Here is a 23,663-nt window from a genome sequence, read left to right as displayed (position 1 = left end):
AAATTTCACGAAAATTTTTCCAATTAAAATTTTAATTGAGTTTTAAAAAAACATTCAATTAAAAATTTAATTGATTCAACAAATTTTTTAATTGAAACAAAAATCAATCACAAAAATAATAGTATCAATAATTTTTTTATTTGGATCAATTAACTTTCTAATTGACATTCAATAATTTTTTAAATGATACTATCATTTCTGTTATTGAAGACATTTCAATTAAAAATTAATTGGATCAATTCATTTCGTGGTTGAATCAGAAAAAAATTTTTTTTTGTGTGTACATTTTGAATGTGTTATTTATCTCTCTCACACTTACATTGTAAAAAGCTTTTGCTAAACTAGGAATACAAAATTCCAGAATCGATACTTTTCAACTAATAGTTTTTGTTTTTATAGGATCCCGGTAGATATTGTATTTGTAATCTTTAAATTCAACTAATCGAGTTCGCCAAATATTCGACCGCACTAGAAGCAGTAAAGCTACGCGATCTATTGAAATAGTGGGCATAGTGGGATAATGTCGAAAAATTTCATAGTTTTTAAATATTGTTAATTTTGAAGAAATTCACTTATAAGAAAAACACTTTTTTACAAAAATTTATAAAAGAATTTAACTTTTACAAAAATGATGAAGTTTTTTGAATATTGAAAAAAAAAACTACTTTTATAAAATTTTATAAATCCACATTTGAATTGTCTTTAGAGTTCGTGATCAAAAGGGAATTATAAATTTGGGCAGCATAAAAATTCGATTTGGTATTTCAGACATCAAACCAAAAACTGGACTGTATTAGTAGCATCAAAGCTACTCGAGCCATTTCTATGGACATATAGACCGAGCACATTGTGGTTGACAAAATAATGCGAGGGTACTATGGGTTGGTCTTTTTAAAATATTGTCTTGTTTAAATTCTTTGAAATTGTTGAAATACCAACGTTTTAAAATTGTGGCTAAATCATCGGGCAGCCATTTCAAAAAAGGGAACAGGATACGTTTAAAATTTGATAATGTCTAGAAATATCACTTTTAGAAAGTCTTTATTTTATAATTATTTCAATTATTAGTTAAATATATGCTTTTTAAAATTTATATTTTATAATTATTTCAATTATTAGTTAAATATATGCTTTTTAAAAATTCTAATTTTTTTATAATTTAATATTTTTCTCCATTTTTTATTTCATTTAATTAACGTACAAAAAAAAATTTTAAAGTCAAAGAAATTTCTTCAATATGAGATTGGAGAAATTTGAACTAAAACATAATAATTTCCAAGAATTAAAATAGAGTTAAATTGACTTTGGCTTTACCTTTTTTTAGTGTAAAGACTTTTAAAAAGTTGATCTTTTCAAATTTGGCAAAAGACTACCTTTTTTAAATTCGGAAAAATCGACTTTTTACTTTTGCAAAAGTCTACATTCCAGCTTTTTCAAATTTGTATTATTTCTGCTATTATTGAAAAATCCAGTTTTTGACATGGCGCCTTTTTACTTTTTTGTAAGGAATTTTCATCACAAAATAAATCGTATACACCTAGACCTCGCTTTGCGTCGTTTCGTTTCGCGTTGTTTCGAAGTTGCGTCGCTGCTGAATTAGTACTACACACAAAAAAATTTTTTTTCTGGTTCAATCACGAAATTAATTGATCCAATTAATTTTTTAATTGAAATGTCTTCAATCACAGAAATGATAGTATCAATTAAAAAATTAATTGAAGGTCAATTAAAAAATTAATTGATCCAATTAAAAAATTAATTGATACTATTAATTTTTGTGATTGATTTTTGTTTCAATTAAAAAAATTTGTTGAATCAATTAAATTTTTAATTGAATATTTTTTAAAACTCAATTAAAATTTTTATTGGAAAATTTTTCGTGAAATTTTTTTCTGTGTAGTTTTCACTTTGCGTCGTTAGATTTTCAAAGTTGCGTTGTTATCTGTCTCCAATCTTTGCATGGTTTGCCATAAAAACTCATAATTAATGTTGCGTCGTGTTTTTTGGAACGTATCTGCGACGCAAAGCGAGGTCTAGGTGTACTTCTTTTAAAAGAAAAAATGGATAAATCAATTTTGCAATTTTGTATATTTTCCGATTTTTTCAAATTTGTGGTCTTTCTGTGATTATTGAAAAATCGACTTTTAACATCGCGATTTTCTACTTTGCTTACGCATTTTAAGCGGCATTATCCCCCTTTCATTTGAAATTGCTGCTTTCGATTTTTTTACAGTTGGAATAATTGTCGATTAGTCGAATTTGACCAGGTCGATAAGTGGACTTTTGAATTTTTTGAAAATCGAGATTTTTAAGACTTTAAAAACCGGACTACTTTTCGACTTTTTTTTGACATAACGTCGATTAGTCGAAAAATTCGTATCGCATCGAGTCAATTAGAAAATATTTTTCGACTTTTTTTAACAAAAAATCTTTATAAAATATACACAAACTTTGTTTTGGTGATCCTAATGGCGAACAAATTGACATCTCTCACGCTCGCTCGCTCCCTCTCTCTCTCTCTCTCTCTCTCTCTGTCCAATGAAAAATTTTAGCCATAGTCCATCTCCCAGCGATGTTTTTGAAATACAGAAACGTTAATAATTTAAATTAACAAATACTTTAAACATAAGATAAACTAATAAAAATTGTATATAAAACATATTCGAAAATGTTAATAATACTTGGATATTTGTTTTCAAAACATTTGCTTTTATCACATTTACATAATATAATAGTTTTAATATTTAATTTTTAATTTTAGTTGAAATACAAATAAAGACATCCTGTTAAAAATAAACTAAAATAAAATTAAAAAATATTTATATATTTTTTAAAAATATTAACTATAAACTATTTATAAATTTAAGCCTTTTTTACATTTTCACTGAAGACTATTTAACACCAAAATGTATTACAATAACCTATATGGGTTAATTAGAATATTTAATGTGCTCATAATACGAGGAGGAATCACCGCTGCCATTATCACCCGAAGATCCACCGCCATCTCCCCCTCCCACATTCAGTTGATGCTGTTGATGTTGGGCATGATGGTGGTTTTGCTGATGTTGATGGTGTAGTGGAGGGGTACCTATAGCCCCTGAAGGTGGTGTCATTGAGGGCAAAAATATAGGTTTGCGATCAATCATTTCCGATTCGGATGATGTGGGTGGTAGTATCACGGTTGTGCTGATGCTGTTGGCCGTTGATGTTATGATTGGTGGCGGTGGTAATGCATGGATCAGTGATGCTGATGATGACGAAGCAGAGGGAGGAGGTGTCATGGACGAGGCTGTGTGATGTATAGATGTATTGTGATGGTGGGGGTGCTGGTGGTGATGTGAAGAGAGTGTCGACAATGAGGACATTTGCGTTAAAGACATTGAACGTAGACCTTAAAAAGAAAATGAAAAGAAATATAAAATGAAAATTAAGTTTCATCGAATCATCTATTGCAAACTGCATATATGAAAAACTGAAGTATATATATATTTCCATAAGAGTTTTTTTATTTATTTATTTAAGCATATGCTGTACAACAAAATTAAAGTCTTATAATTAAAGTACAAAAATTTTAATAAAAAAAAAAAAAACAAAATCCGTTTCTTTTCTCAGGAATGAAATTTTAGACAAACCAAAATTTCTTTTAACTTTAAAAAATATTCTTGGCTAACTTGTAATAAGTTCGAATATATGTATTTGCTCTTAAAAAACCATTTGAAAAATAAATCGAAGCTAAACGGGAACTACGATTAATGGGAATGCTTAGATTATTTAATTATTTAACTGAATTTTTTAATTATAATATTACTATTAATTTTAGGTAACAAAACATTAATTTTTATTTTATTTCTACTTACATTCCAAAAAATTAAAAATACGAATTAGACTTTTACCAATTAGAGATTTCATATAAAATGTGAATCTATACATAAAAGAAATTTCTTTTGAACTGAGGTGAATTTGTTATGAAAATATCGGAAACAAAAAAGTTTTCTTTTTTTTGTATGACTGCAAACTAAACCGTGAAACTAAAACATATTCAAAAGTAAGAGATGTATTTCAAGAATTTATTTTCTAGACACATTTTACTCGAAACATGTCATAATTATACCCTTCACCACTACTGTGGTACAGGGTATAATAAGTTTGTGCATTTGTATGTAACGCCAAGAAGGAAAAGTCTGAGACCCATCGTTTAGTATACCGATCGTCTTAGAATTAAATTCTGAGTCGATTTAGCGATGTCCGTCTGTCTGTCTGTTGGTGTATTTTTGTGTGCAAAGTACAGCTCGCAGTTTCAGTCCGATTGTCCTAAAATTTGGTATAGGGTCCTGTTTCGGCTCAAAGACGATTCCTATTGATTTTGGAAAAAATCGGTTCAGATTTAGATATAGCTGCCATATATATTTTTCACCGATCTGGTCATAATTGGCGTGTATATCAACCGATCTTCCTCAAATTCCGTACATCCGAATATTTTATGAGTCTCGAAAAACTTGCAAAATATCAGCCAAATCGGTTCAGATTTAGATATAGCTCCCATATATATCGTTCGCCCGATTTACACTCATATGACCACAGTGACCAATCTTTTACTCCGATTTAGTTGAAATTTTGCACAGAGAGTAGAATTAGCATTGTAGCTATGCTTGCTAAATTTGGTTGAAATCGGTTCAGATTTAGATATAGCTCCCATATATATCGTTCGCCCGATTTACACTCATATGACCACAGTGGCCAATTTTTTGCTTCGATTTAGTTGTAAATTTGCACAGGGAGTAGAACTAGCATTGTAGCTATGCGTGCCAAATTTGGTTGAAAACGGTTCAGATTTAGATATAGCTCCCATATACATGTTCTTCTAATTTCAACAAAAATGGTCAAAATACTAACATTTTCCTTGTAAAATCGCCACTGCTTAGTCGAAAAGTTGTAAAAATGACTCTAATTTTCCTAAACTTCTAATACATATAAAGGGTGATTTGTTAAGAGCTTGATAACTTTTTTTTAAAAAAAAACGCATAAAATTTGCAAAATCTCATCGGTTCTTTATTTGAAACGTTAGATTGGTCGATGACATTTACTTTTTGAAGATAATTTCATTTAAATGTTGACCGCGGCTGCGTCTTAGGTGGTCCATTCGCAAAGTCCAATTTTGGGCAACTTTTTCGAGCATTTCGGCCGGAATAGCCCGAATTTCTTCGGAAATGTTGTCTTCCAAAGCTGGAATAGTTGCTGGCTTATTTCTGTAGACTTTAGACTTGACGTAGCCCCACAAAAAATAGTCTAAAGGCGTCAAATCGCATGATCTTGGTGGCCAACTTACCGGTCCATTTCTTGAGATGAATTGTTCTCCGAAGTTTTCCCTCAAAATGGCCATAGAATCGCGAGCTGTGTGGCATGTAGCGCCATCTTGTTGAAACCACATGTCAACCAAGTTCAGTTCTTCCATTTTTGGCAACAAAAAGTTTGTTAGCATCGAACGATAGCGATCGCCATTCACCGTAACGTTGCGTCCAACAGCATCTTTGAAAAAATACGGTCCAATGATTCCACCAGCGTACAAACCACACCAAACAGTGCATTTTTCGGGATGCATGGGCAGTTCTTGAACGGCTTCTGGTTGCTCTTCACTCCAAATGCGGCAATTTTGCTTATTTACGTAGCCATTCAACCAGAAATGAGCCTCATCGCTGAACAAAATTTGTCGATAAAAAAGCGGATTTTCTGCCAACTTTTCTAGGGCCCATTCACTGAAAATTCGACGTTGTGGCTCGTTAGTAAGTCTATTCATGATGAAATGTCAAAGCATACTGAGCATCTTTCTCTTTGACACCATGTCTGAAATCCCACGTGATCTGTCAAATACTAATGCATGAAAATCCTAACCTCAAAAGAATCACCCTTTATATCGAGCGATAAATCATAAATAAACTTTTGCGGAGTTTCTTAAAAATTGCTTCAGATTTAAATGTTTCCCATATTTTTTTACTAACATTGTGTTCCACCCTAATGCATTAGCCGACTTAAATTTTGAGTCTATAGATTTTGTAGAAGTCTATCAAATTCTGTCCAGATCGAGTGATATTTAAATGTATGTATTTGGGACAAACCTTTATATATAGCCCCCAACACATTTGGCGGATATAGTCGGCCCCGCCCGACTTTAGACTTTCCTTACTTGTTTATACTTGACGTCGAGTAAGAATTTATAAATGGCCATTTACCAAATTTGGTTGTCTCCTATGAGATGCCATTCCAAATTGAGCAGATTGTGAACAAACAAAAGTATCGGGTTTTCTTGCCAAAGAGGTCAGATGAAAACTTGCGCCTTCGATTGGCCACCAGAATTCAATCGCCGATATCGATAGTACTGATGTAGACTGCCGTAAGGGCCTGTGGTCGCTCCGCGGTCATAAATACTCATCGACCGTGGGCACAAAATAAATGCTTAATATTATCGCGAAAATATTTTAGAGCCAGCATTGAAGTCCTACACACACTGAAAAAACAGTGAACCCACCAGGAAGAAAACTTTCGGTTAATTTTAGAAAATTTTGAATATTTTTAGAAAATTTTAACTAAACAGTATTACAAGCGTTGGCATCACGCCGATGTCATAAAAATAAGTAAATATTTTCCGACAAATTCAAGAAAATTTATTTGACATAACTAAGTTTTCTCACTCGTTAAAGAAAATTTTGTAGTTTGAAGGAAAAACTTGGTGTTCAAAATTGCAAGAATGTCTTTAGTGACATACGAAGTTCATGATGGACGCTTTTATGGTAAAATTTACAAATTTAAAGGAATTCTGAACTATTTTGTGGAAGACACGAATTTAGTTCATCTTTATGTCTCATTTGAGTATATTTTTTTCCTCGGTTTTAGTTAATTTAACTTACGTGCACAAAAAATTATTAGAGTAAAGGAAACTTTCTCCAAACATAATAATTCCATGAACTAAAATAAAGTTAAATTGGCTTTAGTGAAATAGAGAGTTCACTTTTTTTTTGAGTGCAGACAAACATTTCCAAAATACCGCAGAACACGGTTGCCACAAATCTACCAAATCCTGAAAGAATACAAAATGAATTTGACACAATTTTCCTCTTTTGGTTAATTTTGTCAAAATGTTATTTCTATAGAAAATGTTGTCAAAATTTTATTTCTATAGAAAATTTTGTCTAAATTTTATTTCTATCGAATGGTTTGTCAAAATTTTATTTCTATAGAAAATTTTCTCAACATTTTATTTCTACGGAAAATGTTGTTGAAATTTTATTTCTAAAGAAAATTTTGAAATATTATTCCTATATAAAATTTTGTCAAAAATTTATTTCTATAGAAAAGGTAGTCCGAATGTTATTTGTGTAGAAAATGGCAAAATTCTATTTCTATAGACAATTGAAGTACCTCTTAGTTGAAAAGGAATGATTCGCAAAATTTTGTCAGAATTTTATTTCTATAGAAAATGTTATCAAAATTTTATTTCTATAGAAAATCTTGACAAAATTTTATTTCTATAGAAAATTTTGTCAAAATTTTATTTCTGTAGAAAGTTTTGTCAAAATTTTATTTCTATAGAAAATTTTGTCAAAATTTTATTTCTATAGAAAATCTTGACAAAATTTTATTTCTACAGAAAAGGTAGTCCGAATTTTATTTCTATATAAATTTTGTCAAAATTTTATTTCTATAGAAATATTGTCAACATTTTATTTCTATAGAAAAATTTGTCAACATTTTATTTCTATAGAAAATTTTGTCAAAATTTTATTTCTATAGAAAATCTTGACAAAATTTTATTTCTATTGAAAATTTTGTAAAAATATTAGTCCTATAGAAAATGTTGTCAAAATTTTATTTCTATAGAAAATCTTGACAAAATTTTATTTCTATTGAAAATTTTGTCAAAATTTTATTTCTATAGAAAATCTTAACAAAATGTTATTTCTATAGAAAATCTTGACAAAATTTTATTTCTATAGAAAAAGGAGTCCGAATTTTATTTCTATATAAATTTTGTCAAAATTTTATTTCTATAGAAATATTGTCAACATTTTATATCTATAGAAAATTTTGTCAACATTTAATTTCTATAGAAAATTTTGTCAACATTTTATTTCTACAGAAAATGTTGTTAAAATTTTATTTCTATTAAAAATTTTGTAAAAATATTATTCCTATAGAAAATGTAGTCAAAATTTTATTTCTATAGAAAATCTAGACAAAATTTTATTTCTATAGAAAATTTTGCCAAAATTTTATTTCTATAGAAAATCTTGACAAAATTTTATTTCTCTAGAAAAAGTAGTCCGAATTTTATTTCTATATAAATTTTGTCAAAATTTTATTTCTATAGAAATTTTGTCAACATTTTATTTCTATAGAAAATTTTGTCAACATTTTATTTCTACAGAAAATGTTGTTAAAATTTTATTTCTATTGAAAAATTCTGTAAAAATATTATTCCTATAGAAAATTTTGCCAAAATTTTATTTCTATAGAAAATTTTGTAAAAAAAATAATTTCTATAAAAAAAAATTTGTAAAATAAAATAATTTCTATAGAAAATTTTGTAAAAAAATTTATTTCTATAGAAAAGATAGTCCGAATGTTATTTGTATAGAAAATTTTGTCAAAATTGTATTTCTATAGAAAATTGAAGTACTTCTTAGTTGAAGAGGAATGATTCGTAAAATTTTGTCAGAATTTTATTTCTTGTAGTTGTTGTATGGTTGAACTTTTAGTATAATTATTTGTAGAGTTTGTAAGGCTTGAGGTCATGTTGTAATAAAACAAAATAAAATCTTCGTTTTTTATAGTGTTTTATTTTAAATTCTTTCCAATATTTCGAACACCATCGTTGTCCGTCCTCAGGGAAATTAAATATTTTAATAAGACGAATTGGCTTGCTAGCCACTGCGTTTGAGTTGTTTTATTTCAACATGACCTCAAGCCTTACAAACTCTACAAATAGAATTTTATTTCTATAGAAAATGTTGTCAAAATTTTATTTCTATAGAAACTCTTGCCAAAATTTTATTTCTATAGAAAATTTTGTCAAAATGTTAATTCTATAGAAAAGGCAGTCGGAATTTTATTTCTATAGAAATAGAGTCAACATTTTGTTTCTATAGAAAATTTTGTCAACATTTTATTTCTAAAGAAAAATTTCTCAACATTTTATTTCTACAGAAAATGTTGTTAAAATTTTATTTCTATAGAAAATTTTGTCAAAATATTATTCCTATAGAAAATTTTATCAAAATTTTATTTCTATAGAAAATTTTTAGTTGAAGAGGAATGATTCGCAAAATTTTGTCAGTATTTTATTTCTATAGAAAATGTTGTCAACATTTTATTTCTATAGAAAATCTTGACAAAATTTTATTTCTATAAAAAATTTTGTCAAAATTTTATTTCTATAGAAAAGGTAGTCCGAATTTTATTTCTATATAAATTTTGTCAAAATTTTATTTCTATAGAAATATAATCAACATTTTCTAAAGAAATAAAATTTTGACAAATTTTTTTATAGAAATACAATGTTGACAAACATTGCTATAAAAATAAAATTTTAACAAAAATTTGCATATAATTAAATTTGGTCAAAATTTTATTTCTATAGAAAATTTTGTTAAAATTTTATTTCTAAAGAGAATTTAAGTACCTCTTAGTTGAAGAGGAATGATTCGCAAAATTTTGTCAGAATTTTATTTCTATGGAAAGTTTTGTCAAAATTTTATTTCTATGGAAAATTTTGACAAATTTTTATTTCTATCGAAAATTTTGTCAAAATGTTATATCTATAGAAAATTTTGTCAAAATTTTATTAATATGGAAATTTTTGCAAAAATTTTATTTTTATAGAAATGTTTGTCAACATTGTATTTCTATAAAAAAAAATTGTCAAAATTGTTTTTCTATAGAAAATTTTGTTAAAATTTTATTTCTATAGAAAAATTTGTCAAAATTTTATTTCTATAGAAAATTTTGTCAAAATTTTATTTCTATAGTAAATTTTATTAAAATTTAATTTCTATAGTAAATTTTATTAAAATTTTATTTCTATAGAGAATTGAAGTATATCTTAGTTGGAGATGAATGTTTCGCAAAATCTGCCAAAACAAATCTATCACACAGTAAAAAATCTACCATTTTTGGTAAAAATTACCATTTTTGCAGCGTGTGATTGCTTTGCTGGCCGTTTGAAGGTCATAATTCATGCCAAAGATATCCAATATGAACAAATCTAAACTGATTCTAAAATTATAGGGTTTACTTTGTCCCATTATGGATTATATTGGACCTACACTAAAACTAGTATGTCTTTCCGAAACGTACTAGTTCCAATAAACAGTCCACCAAATAAGCCGGCCTGTACTACTTCCGCATCCCCTATTTCCATAGTCCTCTTTTCTTATTTAATATATATCACTGTCTCTCCCTCTCTTTCACCTTGAGAAGGTTATAGTGAAAATTGTTGAATTTTATAGATGACATATAATGCACACAAAAGTGTTTCCTCCTCTTCCATTACTTTCTAAAGGTAAGTACTATGTTTTTCGTAAAATTAACCTGGTTTTCGACACGAAAACCGAACATAGTACCCACCTTTATGAATTAGAGATGTTAGGTCATAGAAGAGGGTTAAAAGCTAAATGATTGACATTATTCACAGGAACTAAATGCACGCAAAAAAATAATTCTTTCCTCCCAAACGAAATTTTAGACAAACAAAGTTCGTTTCTCATTTGCTTTTCGCTGTAAGGAAGTGTATTTGGAAGAAAGGTATATACTTTTTCAATTTCATAAAGACAAACTCAAGAAAACATTGTTTTCTTGCTAATTGCATTTTCCCTCACATCCACGAGATTTTTTAGTTCTTAACACCTTTTCCTGTAATACCAACAATGTAGAAGAAATTATACAATTTTATAAATTTTTAATTTTTTTTTTACCTTTCGGCTGGACGGAGAATCGAACCGCGGACCATGCACTTTGTAAGCCAACACACTAACCACTGAGCTATGTACCTGTTATGGTCATCAATAGATAAATATCCATATAAGTTATATTTATATAGCTTGCGGCGCCCACGAACCGAATAAACAAAGTTTATTTAACAGAAACAAACATTTAGTTTGGCACTGTGGAGCAGTGGTTGCTACGTCCAACTTGCATGCCAAGGGTCGTGGGTTCGATCCCTGCTTCGACCAAAGTTTTTGTTTGTTTTTTTTTTTACATATATTCCAGATATGTTCGGAAGATTCCGAAAAAATGTTCAACATTTTATATTAAATTTTGAACTTTAAAATGTGTCTTATTAAAGACCTAAAGTCAGAAAAGAACAGTGTTTGATATAAACGAAATGGACTGTGTTGTTGTTTCAAAAATAACTTTTTTTTATTGAAAAAATAAAAAGTTTGTAACAAACGAATTTTTTTGGTGATAAAAGTTTAAAATTTTCGATGCAATTCAAAAAACTCTAACAAAAGAAAAACGTTTTCGGTACACGTTTTCCAAACGTTTTTTTTTTCTTTGCGTGTGGAACTATAGTTAATCTGACAGAATGGAACGAAAACAAACATCCTTTAATAAACGAAATTTTCCAACAGTAATATACACACAAAGAAAACATGCTTTCGGCAAAGAAATTTTAAACGAAGTCTCCCTTTGTTATAAAATGTTTTCTTCAAGTGCAAATAAACACGAATATATGATAAACGCTGCAACGATTATCTCTAATTTCTTTCATTTCGTTTATTTTCTTTATAAAAAAAGTATTTTGTGTTAAAAAAAATCTTCTCTTGTCTAAATTTCCGTTCCGCAGAAAATAAAACTCTTATATCACCTTCGGAAAAATTATAGAGATATCTCTACCCTCCAGCCGCCATTTTCATAACCTCTTTCTCTCCACATACATCCCTGCCGACAAAATATCTTAACGACCTGTTTAATGGTCGATTAAAGTCATTTAATTCTTTAAGATTGACACGATCACCCTGATAGTTGAACAATATGATCATAAAATCTCCCTTCCCCTTCATATCAATCCTTTGGGAACACTACTTACCATTGTCTATGTTGTATGTAGAGGCGCCACTTGTGGCTGTTGAACCATATGGTGAGTAACCATTACTAGCTGCCACCAGAGATGCATAATCCATACTGGAATTTGATTGTAAAGTCGCTGCCGTCGCCACTGCCGCCGCTGAAGAGTTTGGAGGTGCTGGCGATGAACTATTTGGAGCTGATGTATGGGCCATAGGCGGTGTCGGACTGCTATTGTGTTGCATTACTGAGGCGGATGTGGCAATATTCGAGTACTGAGGTAATGGTGCCTGGCTATGGCCACCATGTGGACCACCCCAAGTATCGGAGAAATTTCCGGATGCCGTTGAACTTGAATATGGTTCATAGGAGGTAAATGCTTGGGAGGTATAGAAATTGGGATTATCCTGAAAGAAAATATGGGAGAAAAAAAGGAACATAAGTTAACAATGACATTTAGTGGCACAAAGAAAGGAAAGTGACAATTTAGCTCCAATTATTTTTTGCTTATAATAGGACATAGAACAGTCATTAGAAAAAATTGTGTGTCCTATCCAAAAACAAGAAAAAGTCGACTTCATTTTTACCACCTCTCCCCGCCTAACTTACCATTCCCGTTTCATATGATCCTGTGGCATAAAATCCATTAGCGGCTGCATAAGGTTTCACCTTCAATTTTGATCGATAACCACGAGGCCTTCTTCGTAAACTGCCTTCATCTTCAAACATATAGGCGGAATTTTGTTCTATTGTCCAGTAGTTACCTTTTCCAGGCTTTCCAACTCCCATGCCTTTGGGAAGCTTTTTAAAGCACTCATTTAAGCTTAGATTATGGCGAACGGAATTTTTCCAACCAATATAAGGACCACGAAAAAATTCAAATCTGAAATTAAAAAAACACACACACAATTAATAATATTGTACAGTAGGAGAGCCACTCAGTATCACAATGGACTGAAAATGCAAAAATGATAATATCGACTCTTTGGTTTTAGTGTCAACGCAAAAGTCCAACGAAAATTTTGGTGGCAATTGTGCGATGGAAAAGAAGTGAGAAACCTTCATTTTAAGCCGAGCTGAATCCTGTTTGAACCCTACAGCTTTGCTCAATACTGCTTTAGGACATTTTTACGATAGCACTCGGCATTTGTTTTCGGTGAATACGAGTGGCGAGAGACCATCGGTTGTTATGGCGGCCCATACCAGAGAGCTGCAAAACAACCCGTCAGTAGATACCCTCTAAGGACATAACATTTACCCATTGTCCAATTCGGTAACTTCAGTAGAAACCCGTTCATCCGGCCTTGAAGTTTGCAGGGCAATGCATGTCCTCAAATTTCGATATATGATGTCTTGTTGTCACATTTGCCAAAAACTACCAAACGAAAAAATCTTATTTTACAGGAAATTTTGTCAAAATTTTATTTCTATAAAAAAATTTTCAAAATTTTATATCTATAAAAAATTTGTCAACATTTTATTTCTATAGAAAATTTTGTCGAAATTTTATTTTTTAGAACATTTTGTCAACATTTTATTTCTATAAAAAATTTGTCAAAATTTTATTTCTATAGAAAATTTTGTCAAAATTATATTCCTATAGAAAATTTTGTCAAAATTTTATTTCTACAGAATATTTGGTCAAAATTGTATTTCTATAGCAAATTTTGTTTTTATAGAAAAATTTGTCCAAATTTTGTTTCGTTTTTTTATTGTTGGTTTGTACTTCAATCATATTTGTTGATTTGATCTCAGCTTTAAAACCATTGCGTTGACTAAACTCCAAGAGCAGCTTAACCAACAGAGGAAAAGAAAAGAATGTTTGTCAAATTTATTTGGGCAAAGCCCTATATTTTATTTCTATAGGAAATTTTGTCAAAATTTTATTTCTATAGAAAATTTTGTCAAAATTTTATTTCTATAGAAAAATTTGTCAAAATTTTATTCCTATAGAAAATTTTGTCAACATTGTATTTCTATAAAAAAAAGTTGTCAAAATTTTATTCCTATACAAAATTTTGTCAAAATTTTATTTATATGGAAATTTTTGTTAAAATTTTATTTCTATAGCAAATTTTGTCAAAATTTTATTTCTATAGAAAATGTTTGCAAATTTTAATTTCTATTGAAAATTTTGTCAAAATTTTATTTATATGGAAATTTTTGTTAAAATTTTATTTCTATAGGAAATTTTGTCAAAATTTTATTTCTATAGAAAATTTTGTCCAAATTTTATTTCGTTTTTGTTTTTTAGTGTTGGTTTGTACTTCAATCATATTTGTTGTTTTATCTCAGCTTTAAAACAATTGCGTTGACTAAACTACAATAGCAGATTAACCAACAGAGGAAAAGCAATAAATGTTTGTCAAATTTATTTGGGCAAAGCCCTATATTTTATTTCTATAGAAAATTTTGTTAAAATTTTATTTCTATAGAAAATATTGTCAACATTTTATTTCTATAGAAAATTTTGTCAACATTTTATTTCTATAGAAATTTTTGTCAACATTTTATTTATATAGAAATTTTTGTTAAAATTTTATTTCTATAGACATTTTTGTTAACATTTTATTTCTATAGAAAATTTTGTCAAAATTTTTTTCTATAGAAAAGTTGTCAAAATTTTTTTCTATAGAAAATGTTGTCAAAATTTTATTTATATAAAAATTTTTGTCGAAATTTTATTTATATAGAAATTTTTGTTAAAATTTTATTTCTATAGAAAATTTTGTCAAAATTTTATTTCTATAGAAAAAATTGTCAGAATTTTATTTCTATAGGAAATTTTGTAAAAATTTTATTTCTATAGAAAATTTTGTCCAAATTTTATTTTGTTTTTATACCCTGCGCCACACTGTGGAACAGGGTATTATAATTTAGTGCATATGTTTGTAACCCCCAGAAGGAGACGAGATAGACACTGGTCTCTTTGGCAATAATGCTCAGGGTGGGTCCCTGAGTCGATATAACCATGTCCGTCTGTCCGTCCGTCCGTCCGTCTGTCTGTGAACACATTTTTGTGATCAAAGTCTAGGTCGCAATTTATGTCCAATCGCCTTCAAATTTGCACATGTTCCTAATTTGGGTCAGAATAAAACCCTATTGATTTTGGAAGAAATCGGTTCAGATTTAGATATAGCTCCCATATATATATTTCGCCCGATATGCACTAATATGGTCCCAGCAGCCAGAGTTTTATACCGATTTGCTTGAAATTTTGTACAAACATAACACTTAGTCGTATAGTCAAGTGTGCAAAATTTGATTGAAATCGGTTCAGATTTAGATGTAGCTCCCATATATATCTTTCGCCCGATATGTACTTATATGGTCCCAGAAGCCGGAGTTTTGGCCCAATTTGGTTGAAATTTTGCACAGGGAGTAGATTTGGCATTGCAGCAATGCGTGCCAGATTTGGTTGAAATCGATTCAGATTTAGATATAGCTCCCATATATATCTTTCGCCCGATATGGACTAATATGGTTCTAAAAGCCAGAGTTTTGGCCCAATTTGGTTGAAATTTTGCACAGGGAGTAGATCTAGCATTGTAGCTATGCATGCCAAATTTGGTTGAAATCGATTCAGATTTAGATATAGCTCCCATATATATCTTTCGCCCGATATGGACTAATATGGTCCTAAAAGCCAGAGTTTTGGCCCAATTTGGTTGAAATTTTGCACAGGGAGTAGATCTAGCATTGTAGCTATGCATGCCAAATTTGGTTAAAATCGATTCAGATTTAGATATAGCTCCCATATATATCTTTCGCCCTATATGCACTTATATGGACCCAGAAGCCAGAGTTTTATCCCGATTAGCTTGAAATTTTGCACAAGGAGTACAATTAGTAATATAGTCATGTGTGCCAAATTTGATTGAAATCGGTTGAGACTTAGATATAGCTTCCATATATATGTTTTTCTGATTTCGACAAAAATGGTCAAAATACCAACATTTTCCCTGTTAAATCGCCACTGCTTAGTCGAAAAGTTGTAAAAAAGACTCTAATTTTCCTAATTTTCTAATACATATATATCGAGCGATAAATCATAAATAAACTTTTGCGAAGTTTCCTTAAAATTTCTTCAGATTTAAATGTTTCCCTTATTTTTTTTTACTAAAATTGTGTTTGGGACAAACCTTAATATAAAGGCCCCAACACAGTTGACGGACGTGATATGGTATCGAAAATTTAGATCTACAAAGTGGTGCAGGGTATAATATAGTCGGCCTCGCCCGACTTTAGACTTTCCTTACTTGTTTATTGTTGGTTTGTACTTCAATCATATTTGTTGTTTTGATCTCAGCTTTAAAACCATTGCGTTGACTAAACTACAAGAGCAGATTAACCAACAGAGGAAAAGAAAAAAATGTTTGTCGAATTTATTTGGGCAAAGCACTGTATTTTATTTCTATAACAAATTTTGTCAAAATTTTATTTCTATAGAAAAGCTTTTTAAAATTTTATTTCTATAGAAAATTTTGCCAACATGTTATTTCTACAGAAAATATTGTCAAAATTTTATTTCTAAAGAAAATTTTGTCAAAATTTTATTTCTATAGAAAATTTTGTTAAAATTTTATTTCTGTAGAAAATTTTGTCAAAATTTTATTTCTATAGAAAATTTTGTCAAAATTTTATTTCTATAGAAAATTTTGTCAAAATTTTATTTCTATAGAAAAATTTTTCAATAGTTTATTTCTATAGAAAATTTTGTCAAATTTTTTTTATATAGAAAATTTTGTTACAATTTTATTTTTATAGAAATTTTTGTCAACATTTTATTTCTATAGAAATTTTTGTCAAAATTTTATTTCTATAGAAAATTTGTTAAGTACCTCTGAGTTGCAGCAAAATTTTGCAAAATCAATCACAACATGACCAATCTACCAAACAGTAAAAAATCTAAAATTGTTGATAGAATTCTACCAATTGTCGCAACCGTGCTTATTGTAAATACCACCACCATACCAGAGAGATTGCGCCTTACATGTCTTCTTACAAAACTCTTTCTACTAATTTTAAATTGTTTTATTTATTCAATTCAAAGAAATTTCCATTAAATTTAAGTCAATGACATTTTCTATATCGGCAACAATGAAAACAACGAAAAGTGCAGTTATTTAATTGAAAAAATCGTTACAATAACAAAGAGTATAATTGTATTTATGAAATCGTTTCATTGGCTTAATTTAAATGATAAACTTCGTTAATATTAAACAAGCTTTTTCTGCCAATGTATGTTTAACATTAAATTAAACTAAATTAATTACAATTAAAATTAAATAAATACGATTAAATTCAATGAAATACAATTAATTGATATAAAATCTAAATTTCTTAAAAATTAATTTCCCATATAACATATTTCATTTTGCTCTATACACCTCTCAATCAATATATCCATATCTTTCGTTGTATTCATATTCCAATCAAAAAATTCAAATTCTTTAATTTGAGACATTTATTATGGCATATTGTTTATCAAAATTGATCGAACGAAATGCTTGCAACAAAATCAATAGATCGAACGTTTTTATTTTTTTTTTTTTTTGAAATCAAAATAAACATTTTTGAGTGAAAATTGAGTCTATTCACATTTCTTATGTTTATTTATCGCTTTTCAGACCTCGTTTCTCAAGAAATTTATTAATTCGATTTTGGAGGGTTTCTTCTGTCAACCGATCAAAGCTCATTGGTAACATTGCGATACAATGTCATTAATCTCAAATATCGGTACATATCATGTGAAGAGGTTTGAGTTGCAAAACAGCTTTATGTTCCATGCGATTGAGGTTCTTAAGAAAAAAAGCAGATACACAAAGAATAAATGCAGATTTGTATTGTAGAATCAAGTACGTAAAACCTAAATTTAAAAGTAAATTGTTTCTTAAATGTATACTTAGAGTAAATTCTTGGGTTTTTCGCTCGAAATTAGTTCAAAACTAATTTAAGTGAAGACAAAATCTTTGGAATTAGGTAAACTGTTTTCACTGCAAGTAATGGAGTGCAGCTGTTGGTATTCAGCATCACGGACATATTCTGGGTCGTGGTGAAATTCTGAGTCGATCTGAGCATGTCCGTCCGTCTGTTGAAATCACGCTAACTTCCGAACGAAACAAGCTACCGACTTGAAACTTGGCAGAACTAGTTGTTATTAATGTAGGTCGGATGGTATTGCAAATGGGCCATATCGGTCCACTTTTACGTATAGCCCCCATATAAACAGAACCCCAAATTTGGCTTGCGATTCTTCTAAGAAAAGCAAATTTCATCCGATCCGGCTGAAATTTGGTACATGGTGTTAGTATATGGTCTTTAACAAACATGCAATAATTGGTCTATACCGGCCCATAATTATATATAGCCCCCATATAAACCGATCCCCAGATTTGACCTGCGGATCCTCTAAGAGAAGCAAATTTTATCCGATCCGGACATCGGTATATAATTATATATACCCCCATATAAACCAATCCCCAGATTTGGCTTGCGGAGCCTCTAAGAGAAGCAAATTTCATCCGATCCGGCAGAAATTTGGTACATGACTAACAACCATGCAGAAATTGGTCAAGATCGGTTCATAATTATATGTAGCCCCCATACAAACCGATCCCCACATTTGAACTCCAGATCCCCTTGGAAGAGCAAAATTCACACGAACCGGTTGAAATTTGGTACATTGTGTTAGCCTATGGTATCTAACAACCATGCAAAAATTGGTCCATACCGGTATTAAATATATAACCCCATTTAAACCGATCCCCAGATTTGACCTCCGGAGCTATTGGAGGAGCAAAATTCATCCGATCCGGTTAAAATTTGGTACATTGCGCTAGTATATGGCCGCAAACAACCATTCCATTTGGTCCATATCGGTCTACAGTTATATATAGCCGATCCCCAAAAATAATCTACCTAAATTGTAATTACTATAGAAAATTTTGTAAAATTTTATTTCTATAGAAAGTTTTGTCAAAACTTTATTTCTATAGAAAATTTTGTCAAAACTTTATTTTATAGCAAATTTTGTCAAAATTTTATTCTATGGCAAATTTTCTCAAAATTTTATTTCTACAGAAAAAATTTTATTTTATTTTTTATTAACATTTCATTTCATTTTTTCAAAATTTTATTTCAATAGAAAATTTTGTCAAAATTTTATTTTTATTTTGTCAAAATATGATTTCTTTAGATTTTTTTTGTCAAAATTTTATTTCTATAGAAAGTTTTGTGAAAGCTTTATTCTATATCAAAATTTTATTTCTAAAAAAAAATATTTTATTTTTTATAAACATTTCATTTCATTTTGTCAAAATTTTATTTCTATTGAAAATGTTGTCAAAATTTTATTTCTATAGGAAATTTTGTCAAGATTTTATTACTATACAAAATTTTGTCAAGAATTTATTTGTAAAGAAAATTTTGTCAAAGTTTTATTTCTATAGAAAATTTTGTCAAAGTTTTATTTATATAGAAAATTTTGTCAAAATTTTATTTCTATAGAAAATTTTATCAGGATTTTATTTCTATAGAAAATTTTGTCAAAATTTTATTTCTATAGAAAATTTCAACATTTCATTTCATTTTGTAAAAATTTTATTTCCATAGAAAATTTTGTCAAAATTTTATTTTTATTTTGTCAAAATTTAATTTCTTTAGATTTTTTTGTCAAAATTTTGTTTCTATAGAAATTTTTGTGAAAGCTTTATTTTTTTTATTTCTACAAAAAAAAAAAAATTTTATTTCTACAAAAAAAAATTTATTTTTTATCAACATTTCATTTCATTTTGTCAAAATTTTATTTCTAGAGAAAATTTTGTAAAAATTTTATTTCTATAGAAAATTTTGTAAAAATTTTATTTCTATAGAAAATTTTGTCAAAATTTTATTTCTATAGAAAATTTTATCAGGATTTTATTTCTATAGAAAATTTTATCAGGATTTTATTTCTATAGAAAATTTTGTCAAAATTTTATTTCTATAGCAAATTGTGTTAAAATTTCGTTTCTATAGAAAATTTTCTCAAAATTTTATTTCCACAGAAAATTTGGCAAAATTTTATTTCCACAGAAAATTTTGTCAAATTTTATTTCAATAGAAAATTTTGTCAAAATTTTATTTCTATAGAAAATATTTGTCAAAATTTTATTTCTATAGAAAATTTTCTCAAAATTTTATTTCTATAGAAAATTTTGTCAAAATTTTATTCCTATAGAAATTTTTGTCAAAATTTTATTTATATAGAAATTTTTGTTAAAATTTTATTTCTATAGAAATTTTTGTCAAAATTTCAAAAAAAAAAAATTTATTTCTATAGAAAATTTTGTAAAAATTTTATTGCTATAGAAAATTTTGTCAAAATGTTATTTATGTAGAAATTTTTGTTAAAATTTTATTTATATAGAAATTTTTGTAAAAATGTTATTGCTATAGAAAATTTTCTCAAAATTTTATTTCTTTAGAAAATTTTGTCAAAATTTTATTTCTATAGAAATTTTTGTCAAAATGTTATTTATATAGAAATTTTTGTTAAAATTTTATTTATATAGAAATTTTTGTAAAAATGTTATTGCTATAGAAAATTTTGTCAAAATTTTATTTCTTTAGAAAATTTTGTCAAAATTTTATTTCTATAGAAATTTTTGTCAAAATTTTATTTATATAGAAATTTTTGTTAAAATTTTATTTCTATAGAAATTTTTGTCAAAATTTTATTTCCACAGAAAATTTTGTCAAAATTTTATTTCAATAGAAAATTTTGTCAAAATTTTATTTCTATAGAAAATTTTTGTCAAAATTTTATTGCTATAGAAAATTTTCTCAAAATTTTATTTCTATAGAAAATTTTGTCAAAATTTTATTTCTATAGAAATGTTTGTCAAAATTTTATTTATAGAGAAATTTTTGTTAAAATTTTATTTCTATAGAAATTTTTGTCAAAATTTTATTTTTATAGAAATTTTTGTTAAAATTTTATTTATATAGAAATTTTTGTCAAAATTTTATTTATATAGAACTTTTTGTTAAAATTTTATTTCTATAGAAAATTTTGTCAAAATTTTATTTCTATAGAAAATTTTGTCAAAATTTTATTTCTATAGAAAATTTTGTCAAAATTTTATTTCTATAGAAAATTTTGTCAAAATTTTATTTCTATAGAAAATTTTGTCAAACTGAATTATTTACGTATTTGATCGGCCTTTTTATACCCTGCGCCACACTGTGGAACAGGGTATTATAAGTTAGTGCATATGTTTGCAACACCAAAAATGAGACGAGATAGACACATGGTGTCTTTGGCAAAAATGCTCAGGGTGGGCTCCTGAGTCGATATAGCCATGTCCGTCTGTCTGTGAACTCATTTTTGTAATCAAAGTCTAGGTCGCAGTTTTAATTCAATCGACTTCAAATTTGGCAGAAGTATGTGTTTTGGTTCAGATTTAGATATAGCTTCCATATATATCTTTCGCCCAATATGGACTAATATGGTCCCAGAAGCCAGAGTTTTACCCCAATTTGGTGGAAATTTTGCACTCGGAGTACAATTAGTAGTGTAGCCAAGTGTGCCATATTTTATTGTAATCGGTTCAGATTTAGATATAGCTCCTATATATATCGTTCGCCCGATTTACACTCATATGACCACATTGGCCAATCTTTTACTCCGATTTACTTGAAATTTTGCACAGGAAGTTAATTAATTAATAGTCCAACTGTCTGTACCAAATTTGGTGGAAATCGCTTCAGATTTAGATATAGCTCCCATGTATAGCTTTTTTTTGAAATTAAGAAAACATTTTACTAAAAATCAGTAATAATACGGATTTTTAAATTTATGAAAGAATTAAAATTCAACAAAAGAGAATTAATTTTAATTTTGTAGATGGCTTTCTAAAAAATATCTTTAGTCGCATCTTTGGATCCAAAATAATACCAACATCCTTAAGGGAAGGTCTGACCTTTGGGGTTCTAGTAATCGTTTTTTGATTGTAGACCCCAATCTCTACACAGGTCCTTTTGGGCTGATGCCTTTAGGAAAATTTCTAATATGCCAATTTTGGTAGATGTTACTTAAATATAAATTAAAATTAAATATGGGTTCGGTCGAAGTTTCTCCCTTATATTCTTATTTCATTTAGAATATTCCCTCATAAAATATAAAAACATCGATTTCTTACCTTTTTTGCAAGAAACTATAAATCTCACTCAAGGTCAACTTTCCCGTAGGTGACTCCTTAATGGCCATGGCAATCATATTGATATAGCTAAGGGCAGGTTTTTCAGGCCTTCTAATACCAGATTTTTTCGTAGTATCAGGTGAAGATATATCCTGAGAGGATGAGGATTGCTGTTGCTGCTGCTGCTGTTGTTGTTTAGAGTTACTGCCTGGATCACTTTGATTTGACTGTACAGATTTGGCTGGGGAGGAACTGGTTGAGTAAGCGGTGTTATTGGGAGTTGATGTATGCAAATGATTGTTGGTGGTATTAGGGGTAATAACACCACCTGAACTTGATGTATGCTGAATACGATGCTGTTGATGTTGCAGCGAGTGATGTAGAAGATCTGGAGAATTTCCCGAATTTAAATTATCCAAATTATTGTGAGGAGGATTTTGTAGCTGGTGCTGTTGTTGTTGTTGTTGGTTACTTATATGATGCTGATGATGTGGAGAATGTTCGTCCATTTGTTCGGAATCATTGTGTAGATGATAATCCGTACTTGGTTTACTTGAACAATATTTTATGGTCGGCGTATAATGGTGATTCAATGAAGCAGGCAATAGATTAACAATTTTATTTGCAGACCCTGTTGGGGTCGAATGATGGTAATGCATGTCACTATCCGATGGTGTACGATTCGAGGGTGATGAGTTTGCCGAGTGGGGTCCCGTAGTTAGAACACCAGTATCATGTTGGCCCACCACTCCTTGGGGGTTGGGCAGTAGTACACCATATGATATGGGACTAGTGGAAGCTGGTGGTGTGGCCATGCTGTGCAATGACGTTAGACCATAATTCATGGAATCCGATTGAGTCATCATGGTGGCATAATATTTGCGTTCATTATATGAAAGCGTTGAAGGTTTCTCATCAGGCATTTCTGGCGAATTTTGATGCATGCGCATCACCGAATGATCATTACTATACATGATGGGTTGGAAATTGGATGAGGCCAAAATATTCGATGGTAGATTACGATACAAGGATGAATGATGGCTCGTTAGCTGATGAAGATTTGCATGGTGATGATGTGGAGCATTAAGGGAACCACAGGGTCCCGTATCCAGCATGTCTTCACTTTTGATCATGGTATTTGTTTTTCTTTAAATATTTTCTTTAAATATTTACAATTTTTTGATTTTGTTTTAATTTTTTTTTTTTTTTTTTTAACAATTTAAAATTTGTTTTGTTTTGTTTCTTTTTTCTCAATTGTTAAGGAAAAATCACTAGTCACTGTACACTCTCTAAATCACCAACACTTTAGCATTTAATTCAGAAATTCCTAGAGAAAAGATATACCCGAAATTTTCACGTATTTGAAACCGTTTTCACGATCACGTCCAATCACTAGCATTACTCCAAACGAACTAAGCT

At 28.9% G+C, this 23,663-nt stretch overlaps 1 protein-coding gene across 1 annotated transcript; it reads right to left on the bottom strand.

The window, feature by feature from the left end:
- Positions 1–1,324: 1,324 nt before the first annotated feature.
- bin (biniou) lies at positions 1,325–23,621 on the bottom strand. The gene is made up of 4 exons (XM_075307584.1): positions 22,245–23,621; positions 12,670–12,943; positions 12,083–12,467; positions 1,325–3,394 (listed from the first exon to the last, which is right to left on the bottom strand). Exons 1-4 carry the CDS (start codon positions 23,375–23,377, stop codon positions 2,931–2,933), a joined length of 2,256 nt encoding a protein of 751 aa, XP_075163699.1. The 5' UTR covers positions 23,378–23,621; the 3' UTR covers positions 1,325–2,930.
- Positions 23,622–23,663: the final 42 nt, after the last annotated feature.

Source organism: Haematobia irritans, chromosome 4 (assembly GCF_050003625.1).
Source record: "Haematobia irritans isolate KBUSLIRL chromosome 4, ASM5000362v1, whole genome shotgun sequence".
Classification (NCBI taxonomy): domain Eukaryota; kingdom Metazoa; phylum Arthropoda; class Insecta; order Diptera; family Muscidae; genus Haematobia; species Haematobia irritans.
This window is presented reverse-complemented; position numbering and strand designations above follow the sequence as displayed.